The 13906-nt window shown below is 41.2% G+C and overlaps 4 protein-coding genes across 5 annotated transcripts; 3 read left to right on the top strand and 1 right to left on the bottom strand.

Annotated features, from left to right (window-relative positions):
• The first annotated feature begins 66 nt into the window (after positions 1 to 66).
• LOC132697899 (bifunctional peptidase and arginyl-hydroxylase JMJD5) lies at positions 67 to 1310 on the top strand. The gene is made up of 4 exons (XM_060663644.1): positions 67 to 688; positions 742 to 959; positions 1010 to 1115; positions 1173 to 1310. The coding sequence occupies exons 1-3, from the start codon at positions 100 to 102 to the stop codon at positions 1019 to 1021; spliced, it is 819 nt and encodes a 272-aa protein (XP_060519627.1). The 5' UTR covers positions 67 to 99; the 3' UTR covers positions 1022 to 1115; positions 1173 to 1310.
• Positions 1311 to 1447: 137 nt separating this feature from the next.
• Positions 1448 to 2570, bottom strand: LOC132697900 (B-cell receptor-associated protein 31). The gene is made up of 2 exons (XM_060663645.1): positions 2126 to 2570; positions 1448 to 2071 (listed from the first exon to the last, which is right to left on the bottom strand). The coding sequence occupies exons 1-2, from the start codon at positions 2472 to 2474 to the stop codon at positions 1608 to 1610; spliced, it is 813 nt and encodes a 270-aa protein (XP_060519628.1). The 5' UTR covers positions 2475 to 2570; the 3' UTR covers positions 1448 to 1607.
• Positions 2571 to 2869: 299 nt separating this feature from the next.
• On the top strand, positions 2870 to 3587 carry LOC132698388 (ragulator complex protein LAMTOR3-A). The gene has a single exon (XM_060664410.1). The coding sequence runs from the start codon at positions 2944 to 2946 to the stop codon at positions 3316 to 3318; it is 375 nt and encodes a 124-aa protein (XP_060520393.1). The 5' UTR covers positions 2870 to 2943; the 3' UTR covers positions 3319 to 3587.
• A 413-nt stretch (positions 3588 to 4000) lies between these two features.
• Positions 4001 to 12174, top strand: LOC132697942 (fibrillin-2). Of its 2 annotated transcripts, XM_060663722.1 has the most exons (8): positions 4001 to 4139; positions 5305 to 6018; positions 7426 to 9384; positions 9456 to 9576; positions 11179 to 11449; positions 11522 to 11624; positions 11671 to 11792; positions 11957 to 12174. In XM_060663722.1, exons 1-8 carry the CDS (start codon positions 4082 to 4084, stop codon positions 12146 to 12148), a joined length of 3540 nt encoding a protein of 1179 aa, XP_060519705.1. In that variant the 5' UTR covers positions 4001 to 4081; the 3' UTR covers positions 12149 to 12174. The 2 variants fall into 2 exon arrangements, with proteins under 2 accessions (XP_060519705.1, XP_060519706.1); XM_060663723.1 differs by lacking the exons at positions 11522 to 11624; positions 11671 to 11792; positions 11957 to 12174 and having other exon boundaries at positions 9436 to 9576; positions 11179 to 11380.
• The last annotated feature ends 1732 nt before the right edge of the window (positions 12175 to 13906 follow it).

Here is a 13906-nt window from a genome sequence, read left to right as displayed (position 1 = left end):
CAAAAAAATATTTGGCGCTTTTAGTATACCACCTAATAAAATATTAGGAATATTCGTGTGTCGGATTACCCAATATTCCCAATACCAATTAACCTAAAAATGGGAACCGAGAATGATGTAGCTCAAAAACTTCTCCAAATATTCCAAATTCCGTACGAGTCTTGTATTTTAAGCAATTGTAACAAAGTTGTAGTAGACACTTTCAAAGAATGTCTGGATTCCATGGTTCGAGATATCCAAGATGAAGCACTGTTGTTGAAAATAGACAGTGTTTTGGATTACTTGCACGATACATTAAATACCGGCCACTGGTCTGAAGTTCCTCTAAACACCAGGCAAGGTTTCAGCAATGCTAGTTTTGTCAAGGCTCTTATCGTAATTCGACATTACAAGAAGTCCTGGAAAGAGGCGTTGAGGGAAGGTTTAAAATGCTTAGATTTGGGGCTACTGCTGGGAGCTCCCTCAGAAAACTTAACAAGATGTGCAGAATTGTTGAGATTAGAAATAAATAAGGTGGATGTAGACCAAACTATTGTGCGTCCTTCAATAAAGCGAAAGTGTAACGATGAAGATTATAAATTGACCCTTCTTGATCTGCCTGGTAGTTCGGTGCCAGAAGTCGAAGTACCGTCAATAGAGGCGTTTAACAACTACTACTTTTTGCCACAAGTTCCTGGCATCTTAAAAAGTAAGTAACAAGGTCAACAAAGACATTTTGGCGAAAATTGCAATCATTTGCAGATTGTATGAGCCACTGGCCTGCTCTCACAAAATGGCAGGACTTAGGTTACTTGTTGAGGGTCGCAGGTGAAAGAACAGTACCAGTGGAAATAGGATCGAATTATATGGATCAAAATTGGTCGCAAAAGCTGATGACTGTGAATGAGTACATTAAGAAGTTTTACTTGTCCGAGACTGGTCAAATTGGCTATTTAGCACAGCATAATTTATTTGACCAGGTGATGGAGTTGAAGAAAGATATTTGTATTCCAGAGTATTGTTGTTGCAGTTTAAATTATGATGATGAGTCAGAAGTGGATATAAATGCATGGTTTGGGCCTAAGGGTACAGTTTCGCCTTTGCATCAAGATCCAAAAAATAACATTTTGGCGCAGGTACTTTAAACCAAAATTTAATCCAACAGACTGTGCTAAACATAAAGTTTTTTTCAGGTCTTCGGCTTTAAAAGGATAATTCTATTTTCCCCAATGGATACTAACCATTTGTATCCCCATGAGGAAACTATGTTATCCAATACTTCCCAAGTTGACCCTTTAAACCCTGACCTTACAAAGTTTCCTAAGTTTCGTCAAGCGAAACCCCATAAGTGCATCTTAGGACCTGGAGATATGATATATATTCCCACTAAATGGTGGCATCATGTCACCTCTTTGGAAAAAAGCTTCTCAGTGAGCTTCTGGTGGTCATAATTATATAATAGCAAAACAATAATAAAAAACTTTATTAAATGAAATGACAGTTAAACTAAAGGTTAAATAAATGATTACAAAAACTGCAATGGAGGGATGATAATTACTGCACTTTCCATAACCACAAAATTTTAAATTGAATACTTATCCAACAAACAAAAATTACTGACCATTGCCCTAGTCATCTTTTTTGTCACCACCTGAGAGTGTGACTTTTTTCTGTAATTTGCTGTTTTCCTCTGCTAAACGATCATATTCCTTGGCCAAATTATCTGCTTGGGTTTTAACAGCTTGCTTGTCCTTCTTCTCTAGCGTCAACTCTTCCTTGAGCTGGGAGATTTGCTTCTTCAGCTCAGATACTTCTTTGTCATGAGCTTCATTGGTATCATTCTGCTCACTTTCACCCTGTTTGGCCAACAGCAGGCTTTTGGCTGCTGTTGTAGCACTCTGTGCCTGTCTCATAGAAGCCTCAGACTGTGCCAGTAAAGCGGCTTGCGACGAAATTAAAATAACGAGCCGCCTGATGACCAATGATAAGAACAGGGAGAAACCGGAGATGTAGAAGTTTCTCTGAGCCCTGAACAGCCTCATGCTACCCTGCATTTCCTTGTCCAAGTGTGCATGACCATGTTCTTCCGATTCTGTAAGGTGCTAATGAATTTAGCATTCTTTTCCCGCACGGCATAAGTACTTACCAGTGTTGGAGTACTTGTTCATCTCTCTAATTGCGTCTAGCAGGAACAATACTAGTATGGCCAGTAGAATGAGAAAGTATATGCCCGCTTGGCGTTGCAGGCTTTGCAAAAATCTCGATTTAAAAATAGAGTTCCATCTTTTCGGGCTGGCGACGGGAAGCACCAAAAGAAGCACTACCGCAATTTCAGTATACAAAAAACCTGCTATTAGGGTCCACTGTAGACTCATTCTGTTGAGTTTTAATCGATCGAAAACGATAGTGGAAAAATGCAAACTGCTTAGGATGATGTGGTCTTTAAAACGTCCCGGCGATGATACATTTATAAAAATAATCGAGCAAGGGGTCATAGATCGAAAAAAAATACGCCCATCCTTGCAGGCTGCCTAACTTTATTTCATGACCGAGATTAAGGTTTCATTCTTATTTGAAATTAATATTTTAAGGCTAGATAAATTATCTAGCCAATCAAATGGTTAAAAATCCAAAGCAACACTTAAAAGAAGCTGTAAACATAATTATTGGAGCTTAGAAAGAGTGTACGGTTGGCAACGCGTATTCGGTCCTATTCACTATTCAGCTATTGTTTTGTAAGTTTTGAATTTGATAGTGAAAGTACCTTTGGAGAGAGATATTATTATTTATTATTAATATTATTATAATCATTTTATTGTAAAAGAATGGTGATTGAAAAAAATAATTTGTCTATTCTGTGATACGGCTGTTAGTGACTGACCGACCGATATCTATGCTTATTATAACCTAAGAATTTTATAAGTCTAGGTCTGTCTGTAAACAAAGTTTTCAAAGTTTAACACAATGGTAGAAGAGGTGAAGAGGAATTTGCAAGAATTGCTTGCACAAGTAAACGGCCTCTACGGTATATTTTTCACTGACCGAGATGGGGTGCCTTTGCTAAAAATAAACTCTGAAAAATTGCCGGAACATGCACTGCGACCCAGTTTCATATCTACTTTTTGTCTTGCCATTGATCAAGGGAGCAAACTGGGATTAGGCAAGACTAACAATTTGATCTGTTTGTATTCGCAGTACCAGATCGTCCAAATGAACAAGTTACCGGTCATTGTGACATTCATAGCGAGCGAACATTGCAACACAGGACATATCCTGGCTCTGGAAAAGGAATTGGACCCCATCATTTCATCGTTAACGCTAGCGGTGGCCGAGTTGTGATAAACTGTGTGTTTAATTTCTATGTTTTAAGTGTTTAATATATTGTTTAAAAATAAGAGTTATTGCATGTAGCATTCCTTAACCAAATGTTTATTACTGCCCCACCATAAACAAGTAATTTTTAAAAAACAGTCAAGTTTTTGTCTTTTCTTATTCCCAATAATTATTACGTCGTGCGACTGCTCTGAAGAAACAATGGAATAGAACAAACATGGATGTACAAAGTATATGCCATGAAGTAAGATTATTGTGGGAAAACCATCCACAGAGTTACAGAATCTCAAAACCGACGTGAAGGTGCAACTCACTATTGAATTTTTAATAATTTGTTCCAATAAATCCATTGAAAAATGTCTTTGTTTAATGCTAAACTCAACTACGAACCAAAATATTAAGAAAACATATTTGCGTCTATACTCGATGTTGCAATTGTTACCGGTTACCGGTATAAATACAATTTGATAATTCTTTTTCTCCCAATCTTGAAAACAGCGGTATTTGCTGTTCATTTTAAAAGCAGTTTAGAAAGCACGGCTACAATGCACGTATACACCCTGTACATAAGTTTGTTTAAAACGGTAGTCTGTTTTCACCATCAGAGCAATATCCAGCCTCCCACATCTCACCGATCCAACGGATGCCCGCGGCTGAAGAATAATAATTTTTACTTATTTGCCGAACGTCGAACGAAACGCGACCGATTATTCTTACTTCTTTCTTTAAAATTCGCGCGTTCGATGTGAGTGCGATATTCTAAAAGAAGATGCGGTTTGCTTTTGGTCTTGCGACGGTCACTTTGGTGGCCCTAGTTTCGTCCACACGTAAGTTTTCATATGATTTTCTTTCTGTCGAAAAAGGCGTACGAAGAAATCGCGCAGATGCGCGGTTGATTTAAAAAACACATTGCCGAGGCGGCATATTAATTTCAAAAGCAAACAATCCCTATGACACGCTAATCGCGATGATTCGTGGGAACGTCAATACGACTTTATGGTTTTATTTTTTATTGGCTATCGTCAATGGAAATTACTGCTCAAAGTTTCTCTTTACACGGCGAAAATTTTTCGATAGATAAAATGACAACCAAGATTTTGACTAGCTATAAGTTCGACATTTATTTGCCGATGTTTGACTTTCAGCCAGTCGTGCAAAAATCCCTGGTCTATGCGCCAGAGTTGTTTTATTAAATCCGTTTTCGTTATAAAAAAAAATTAGTGACATCGAAATGTCAAGTTTATTCAAAATACTTTTGCGCCATCGTTTAGCACTTTTTAATTTGAATCAATCGCTGTTAAAAGTAAAGAGCTTGTCGAATTAAAATTTTTCGAAAGCGGCGATAGCATAGCATAGTTTATGCTGCGCAGGTAAACAACATGAGAAATAAAAACCATAAATCTTATACTATGTGATGCGATATCTTTCCAAAGGATACTGAAACTCGTAAACTGCAATGGCAAGGGCGTCAAAATGAAGTAATGAGTGTTGTTATCCTTCTCTTATGTATAACGGGGGAATAGGAACTTCTCGTTGTTTGATTTGAGTTCTTAACCTGAATATGTACAATTTATCCCATATTGATTTTTCCAAAGATACTGAGTTCTTTTTTTTCAAATATTGAATTAAGGTGGCTTTTATTTGATGAAAATCCATTTAACAAAATAAATAAGAACTAAAAGTTCAGATTTTCACAGTATTTTTCACATATTTTTTATATTTAAAAATAATTGTTGACGAGATAGAACCGGAACTTTCTATCATTCTTACTTTGTCTAAAATAGAACTGGAAGGTCGAATTTTATCCACACCCTGTATACTCGAGTTTTAGACAGAATCGTGGAAACGCTTAGTCTGCTTATGCGTAAGCGTATTGCAACAAATTGCATGGTGCGAATACTTTTTGGTGCATAACGATCGAAAACAACAACTGCGTCCCACTTTCCACCTACTGTCTCGTTTCTGAATTCGAACGAAAGAATGTTTTCGCAGTATCTGTGACATCCATGACGCATACCGAACATTTAATCGCCGATGAATACGATGAAGAATACTACGACGAAGACTACGAGGGAGGTCGGGACTATAAGGAAGGCGACGACAGCGAGGGCGACGAATACGCCGTAACAGAAGAAACAGAACTCGATCCGAAGGAGTACGTCATCGAGGACGTTGTGCATGCGAACAAGAATTCCACCAGAGAAGGAGACGAAACCAAACCAAAAGAACGAGAAGACCAGCAAGAAACCGTAGTTGAATACGACGAAGACGAAAATGGAGGGCGTATCAAGGCACATGCCGCTGCAGGTAGCGACAATGCCAGTACAAGTCCGCCAGGCGAAGACGACGTCGTCCACGAGGAGGTTTTGAAGAAAGAGTACGACGATTATGACGAAGATTCAGGCGAAATATCAGAAGATTTGGAGACGACAACGGCTGAAGTGGCAACATTGACTACGGATTCGACTGCGACAGAGCAGGACCAAACGCTCTTTACCGAAGTAAGCACGACTTCAATCGAAAACATCACTTCGGACTCGACGACAAGTACCGCCATTCTGGAGGACAAAGTGGACGGATTTGGGTCGACCGTGGCGCCATCTGACGACGATTATAGCGAAGAATACGACGTTATCGTGGAACCCACACTGACGGTCGAGGTGTGCGATGCTGGGTACCAAATGAACGGGCACAACGAATGCATTGGTAAGTTGTTCTTGTTACAATTATTATGGACCCGAATAGATTTGATGAAGCACGTGCACTCATACCGCTGTTGTATCGACAACTAGCGCTAAATTTGACCGATGTATGTGTTCCGTTAGATCATAAGATCGAAATCTTTTTACATTGGTGACTTCTTTCTAAATATAAAAAAACGAATGCTCGTAATTTACTGACTATTCACATTCACCCAACAATTCTGAATATTAAACTGATTTTTCATTAAGAAGAGTCAATTGAATTTTGCAATGGAAAACCATGTTATTTTTAATCAGCAGTCGCTTTCGCTAGATGAACATCTCAGTGAGTTCCAGCAGTAGGTAGGTTAGGTGTCTCACTGGAAACAGAATCTTCCTCGTGTGCTATTTTCAAATTGAAATTTGAAAATACGTCTTCTTTGTAACTCTTGACTAGGACAACTTAGAACGCCAACGATACGACGCCCTACACTTTTTTTTGCCTGAAAATTTAATATTATTCCGATATATTTTGAGAAAATACTGCCGCAAAGATGCCGCATCCAAACACCGACGATCTGTTAGCCGCCATGTTGTTTGTTGAAAGCCGCAAGATCTTATGGGTCCCACGTCATAATTTGTCATTAGAGCTGCCATTGCTTAAAAACGAAATTTTAAATCTCGCACATGCGCACGTTGAATGAACCTTCTCAAAATTTGTTGACATAGTTGCTTCATGAGTTTTTGTACTCTCAACTACCCATGGTTCCAGCCACCCAGTAGAAACCGCATCCAAATATCTACTATAAGTTTCTTCGAAATTCATGATTGAACACACACAAATTGTATTTTTGTATATTTTTATTAAAAGAAACTAAAGTAATTTTATAATAAAATAATTGAAAATCAAAATTATTGAGTTGCAAAGTGGCTTTCACTTCTTTGCTGGCCCTATTACGGCAAAAATTGACGCTCCGCAGGCAGCGTTTACATTTTCATAGAGGAGGGAATCATTTTCAGCGCATGCCTCTACAGTTCACTCACTTTGCGCCATTTTCTTTCTAAGTAGCGATTTCCACACATAACTCGTTTTCCCAGACCATTTAACGAAATCTAGGCATATTGACGATCTGTCAGAGACCATGTTGGTTGTTGAATGCCGATTTAAATTTTGCCGATAGACCGCAAAATTTGTTTTATATTTGCCTCATAGGCATAGGCATAGGCAGGATTGTTTGTTAAATATCGCTGACTACCATAGTCGGTCTCTTACAAGGTTACAAAAACAGCCTTTTTTATTGGACTAACAAAATATCGATTCGACATTAGGGTGGCGTCAAGGTTCACAGTTATATTCTATGACGTCATTTTAATAGCACCTTGCTTCCGGCTATGCGAGAACCCCTGGCTCCGCTTCCATATTTCTTTACAGATATAGACGAGTGTGCGGTAGGTGCGGTCTGGTGCTCGCACGCTTGCCAAAACACTCCTGGCGGATACCAGTGCACGTGTCCCAATGGGTTCGAATTAGCCAAAGATAACACGTCGCGGTGCGTCGATGTGGACGAGTGCCTGTCTTCGCCCTGTTCTCACGCGTGTGTCAACCTCCTCGGCGAATTCAAATGCGATTGTCCGACAGGGTTTGTCCTCGACGACTCCACCACCCGCTGCGTCGCCCGTCTCAACTGTTCACACGCATCAACCAAAATCAACCGCATTGAAAGATGCACGTGCAAAACGGGTTACGTTTTGGGCGACGACCAAAGGAGTTGCGAGGACTTGGACGAGTGCCTGGCGGAGAACGAGTGCTCGCACTCGTGCCACAACGTCCCGGGTTCGTTCTACTGCACTTGTCCCGGTGGTTTTCGTTTGGGCGTGGACGAAAGACATTGTTTTGACGTAGACGAGTGTCTGGAGGATGATCCCTGCTCCGCGGTGACGGCGACGACGTGCCGAAACACTCCGGGTAGTTTCGAGTGCGTCGCCGTGGACGTCGAAACCTCCTGTTCCATAAACAACGGCGGGTGCTCCCATGAGTGCATTTTAGGCTCTGACGGGGTCGTATGTTCATGTCCAGACGGACACGACCTCATTAACGGCACAAGCTGTCTAGACATCAACCCTTGCTTGATGAGTAACGGAGGTTGTTCTCACGAGTGCTCCTTCAGCTCCGGCGAGGTTGTATGTTCATGTCCCGACGGGTATGAGCTTATTAACGACACCAGGTGCCTAGAAATCAACCCCTGCCTGACGAATAACGGAGGGTGTTCCCACGAGTGCTTTTTCAAATCTAACAGCGTTGCCTGTTCATGTCCGGACGGCTATGAGCTCGTTAACGGCACCAGGTGCCTGGAGTCCAACCCCTGCCTGATAGATAACGGCGGTTGTTCCCACGAGTGCACCTTCGGCGACGAAGGAGTCGTGTGCTCTTGTCCGGATAGACACAACCTTATCAACGGCACCACATGTCTTGAGATTAACCCCTGCCTGATAAACAACGGAGGTTGTTCTCACGAGTGCACGCTTAGTTTCGACGGTGTCGTGTGCTCCTGTCCCGAAGGGTACGAAGCGCGTGGCAAATCTTGCGTAGCGATCAATCCCTGCGACTATAAAAACGGGGGTTGCTCGCACTCTTGTACTGCAATCGGCGGCAATGTGGTGTGCAAGTGTCCGCCAGACTACGAGCTCTTATTCGGCAAGACTTGCTTCAAGAAAGACCCGTGCTTGGTCAATAATGCCGGGTGTTCCCATGGGTGCGTCAATGACGAAGGTGTAGCTAAGTGCGAATGCCCCAAGGGGTTCAAGTTGGTTGAGAAAACGTGCTCAAAGAGGTCGTGCGAAGTCGTGAACGGCGGTTGTTCGCACGTGTGCAACGAAGTTGAAGGTCGGCCGGTCTGCAGTTGTCCCCAGGGTTACGTTTTGAGGCCCAACAAGCGCGTCTGCAAAGAGATTAACGAGTGCAGGACGTACAAGGGCGGCTGCAGTCACGGGTGCGTCAATACCCCCGGATCGTACCGATGCACGTGTCCTTCCGGGTACCGTCTGGGGTCAGATAAGAAGAAGTGCGAAGACGTAGACGAGTGTAACGAGGGAAACGGATGTTGCCAGATGGGCTGCAGAAATTTGGACGGAGGTTTCATGTGCGAGTGCGAGCGGGGTTATGTCCTGCAGAAAGATCGCAGAACCTGCAAGTCGACGAGACGGTCTTCGTGTGCTTCACTCCCGAAACTGGAGCACGGAGAGGTGAAGTGCCTCGGCGGAGATGTTAACCAGCTAGTTCCCGCGGGGACTAAGTGTATGGTAAGGTGCGACAAGGAATACAGGCTAGTGGGTCGTCAGAGCATGGTTTGCGTGGACGGTCGATGGGACCACGACGATATTAGATGTATACGTAAGTTGGGATGCTGATTATTTTAAGTAGCGTTTAAGTGGTCGTTTACAGTATTGAAAACACCCTTTCAGGCGACACTGAATATAAAATCCGTTGCCCAGGCGACGGCAAACTGGTCTACGTCTTACCCCCGGGACGTAGTAGCATCCTGGTGCAAATTCCCAGGCCCGAAACTAGCGTCGATTTTGATAAGTAAGTTGCATCTTGAAGTAAACTTAAAATTGTGAATTGAACATTAGTCCTTAATTAATACTGTTGAAACCATCCAGACGGACAATAATTTAACATAAATAAATTCGAATAAATTCTGAAATTCGCTTCGAAATTCTTGAAACAACCCTTGCCGTAGCTTTGCGCACAACATCAGCAATACAATTCAAGTCAAGAAAGTAACCATACTCGCTCCCAATTTCCTCTCTCTCAATTGTTTTCTATCTGGCTTGTGGAGTGAATTTGGATTAACTTGGTTGGTTGCATTTTTTCCACAATTACCAATGGCTCTTGTATTTTCTGTTGGGCATATTGGTTCTTCATTATCCTTATTATAATATAGAGAATGTGGGCGTGCTTTAAAGGAAGGAACCAAGAGAATGATAACTTTCCAATGTGAATTGTAGAAATGTTAATTATTATTTTACGTAATTTTGAAGAATGACTTAATGCTAACAGTATATACGAAATATTTTTTATCACCATTGATAGCAACTGCTGATATTATGTCTATAATTTTATCCATTATTGATGGTAATGGAAGCCTATTCTCAATGCCGTGCGAAATGTTCTTGTGTTCCACTAGCTTTTCCTTCATATTCCACCCAAGTTTACAAAAAATAAGTAATCTACAGTTCTGAGTGCTAAGGTAATATACTATATTTTCTCCATATTCTCCATTCCTTAAATGCGCGTTCCAAAATACCTTTCAAAATATTGATCAATTGGCTATATTGTTAATAATGCACGTCAAAAACTTGGCCTGAAGTTTATGGCCTCTAGTGGAAATAATATTGCTGACACTAAAATACGTATAAATGGAGAAGAAATCCAAGATGTAGCAAAATTTAAATATGATGCACGACCAACAATGCATGGAAATACATGACGGTAATGTCTAGTCCGCTCAGCTATATGGAGTGGAGGCATTGATATTATTTGGGACACATAATATGCGAAGAACGTTATCCATTCCAGCGTTTTATTCTCCAAGGAACGATAGAAAGGGGCAAAGGACGAATAGGTAGAAGAAAGCTATCCTAGTTAAGTAATATACGTCATTAGACGCGAGTAAGGGACTTCCAAGAACTGTAAACCGCTGCCATAAATAGAACCGTATGATCGAAGAAATCTCCTCGGTATAAATCGGCGACAACTTTCCCGAGCACATTTTTCTTCGTGCATAGACGACATCAACCAACTTTTTTGTGTGACCGTAGTGGAACGACTTTTTTCTCGTTATTACATAAAAGTTGCTCAAGTCCTTGATTATTTTATACTAATCACACAATAAACAACAAAAGTAAGCAAGCTACCCATCTATTCATGTAGGTACATATTAAAATTCGTCACAATGGCATAGGGCAAGACATAAATGTCGACACTTTTTGTAAATTCTACTTACTCAATTTGTAGTGCACCGTTTGAAAAATCTGTTTAATAAGGGTCCTGGACTGACCTATGTGACCTAAGACAAGATCTACTGTTAACTAAGATTTAAAAATATGTCTAGGGGGCACAATTTTCTCATATAATGTTTATTGGCGCCATGGGCTAAGATTCGACTACTGGGTATGTTTCCAGATACGTCACCGCTCGACCCCTCTGGGCAAAAACGTTGGAAAACACTCTTCCTGTGGGAAAGACTACCGTAGAATTCAGACTGGAATATGTGGATCGGGTCGTTTCTTGCGAGCTCACCATCGACATCCAGGACAAGGAGATCCCAACAGTGCACGAATGTCCGCGGGACATCGAAGTCATCTTGCCCAGGGACGAATCTGGTCAGAGCATATCCTGGAAGGAGCCTTGGTTCGAGGACAACGATAGGATAGTGAAAGTGGTTAAGTCTAGGGTTAGTAACTTCGCGGTTTTGACGTCACTTTACGTGAATGCGTAGTCGATAAAAACCTCGAACTTGTCTTAGGAACCTCACGATTATTTCGTCGTTGGGCTGCACCACGTGACATACGTTGCGACCGACGCCGCCGGCAACAGAGCCTCGTGCCGGTTCACGATCGACGTCAGAGGTACGTAGAAGCAAACGCCTTTCGTTTTTTAGTCGATTTTTTGCAGAAAACGACGACTTTGAGGTGCTGAGTTCGACTCGTACGCACCAGTTCACTGTGGCTGACCGGAGAAGCGACGGCAAGTACTACAAAGCGGTTTTGGTTTGCCCGAACGCCGAAAGCGAAGCCGTAAGTACGAAAAATTATCAACGAGTAGGGGAATATTCGCTAGTGTCCTCTCCCTACCGTTGCACTCGTGACGAAACGTAACGCCCCAATAAGCGCGCCGGAATTTAGACACGCCCAACGCCCGCTCGGACGATAATTCCTCTCGCAAGCGTGCTTTGTTGCAGAATTCCGTCATGTCGGATTTGGAATGCGTGTGGAGGCACGTTAGAGTCAAAAATCCATCCCGGAAGGAGTACGTCCCGGCTCCGCCATGGTTCGGACGTGTCCACAACGAACCACCCAAAGTGTTCGATGATAGCCGTTTGCCGATATACGCGCGAAAACAGAGAAACGAATTATTCAGGTGGAATCGGTAGGTCCCGTCATCAGGGTTGTACGATTAATGACGTTAAATAAAGATGTATTCTTTTTTTAATGTGGATTTTACTTACAAATGAAACACCAGAATTCCGGTTTACAGCATTTAATTTACAACTTAGTAGAGATTTGCCCACTCCAATAATATATGCCTCCCTCATCACATACTTCAGTGTATGAGGAGTTTACTTCCTCAACTTTAGACCTCTTGGCTGAATATGTAGGTTGTGATTGTTGGCGACTTCAATTTACCTAGTGCGGTTTGGAGTAATTCTGGGAGTGGTTTGTTTGTGGTGAGTATAGAGTCTGCCACGTCGGCACATCTGCTGTGTGCCTGTTGTAATTACCATAATTTAGGTCAAGTTAACTGTATCGCTAATAAGTTTCGTCGATTTTTAGATCTGATATTTAAGAGTTTGCCTGTGGCTCAGGTTTGTGTTGCATCCGAGCATCACCTTTCTTATGACGCCTATTGATTGTGGTGTTGGTTTAAAGTATGATGTCTTTATGTCGATTATTTCTATAGTTTTGTATGGTCTAAATACACTATTGGCCTATTTTGCACTCGAAATTTTTCAATTGCATTTAAATAATCCACCCTCCGTTGCGAAATTCTTTGAGATTCCATTAGCACTTGACATTTATTAATTGTTTGGAACTGAAAATCCATTTTCTTTTAAAAAGTACGCAACGACTCTTTGGCGCAACTAATGTTTAAGTCTGTCAGTACTTTTTTACGCAGTTCTTCTAGAGTTAAGAACGATACGTACGATGTTAAAATAAACGCTTCTACTTATTCGAAAACACCCCGCCTTATCAATGCTTAATCAAATTTTCGTTACGGTCGATCTAAGGCAAGGACCTACTTAATGCAGAATAAACATCTGCCGGTATGGGTTTTACCACGGTCCTGCCAAGATCTGCGGTTAAGGAACTGTAAAATACTTAAAACGTCAAAGCAATAAAGGCACTATATTTTCGGTCGTATTATACCAAAACTTTTGAGAGCCCGTCCCTAATGTTCTGACCTTTAACACTTACCGGACCCGAGTTTTATTGCCGTCGGCAGTGAACTTCCATAATTGCGGACAAAAGCCAGCGCGATGAAGATTGGGACAGACTATACATGAATAAAGAAAGGAAATTGTTTTGGCCTTTCATTTAAAATAAATATCAATCTGTAACAAATATTCTTCAATTTCTTCTTATCTACTTGATATAATATAATAATAATATATTAAAAATAAAACATTTTAATATAGACTACGATTCGTATCATTGTATTGTATTTAACTCGATTGAGATGATTTGGTCTGAGTTGAAAGCGCATATAAGAAGAAATAACAGTGCACCAAAATCTAGTTATAGTGCCATAAACGTAATTCGGTCTAACTGTGATAGTGACGATTTTTTATGTGACTAATACTTTATTTAGAAATGTTCTATCGAATGTACTAATTTTTTTATGTACATATTTCAAGAATTAATCGGCGAAAAAGAATGAGAATATACTTATATCCCCTAGGACGGTACTGGTTACGGGTCTGCTCTGAAGGGTGTTCTATAAGTTTAATCACGGGGTCTGTTGCAAAAGCACTATATTTCTGGTCGAAGTATAAAATTGGTGCTTTTTGCGACAACTGCCAAACGCCAAGAGACTATGAGACAAAGTACATATTGTTTTATCCCTTCAAACATCCCATTGCACGATAAGCGTTTTGAAAGAAATATACGGGAACCCTCACCCCGGCCGCCCT

The sequence above is a fragment of the Cylas formicarius genome, unplaced genomic scaffold, assembly GCF_029955315.1.
Source record: "Cylas formicarius isolate icCylForm1 unplaced genomic scaffold, icCylForm1.1 PGA_scaffold_2__14_contigs__length_35257938, whole genome shotgun sequence".
Taxonomy (NCBI): domain Eukaryota; kingdom Metazoa; phylum Arthropoda; class Insecta; order Coleoptera; family Brentidae; genus Cylas; species Cylas formicarius.
Note: the sequence above shows the minus strand (reverse complement) of the source record. Positions and strands in the feature narration are given on the sequence as shown.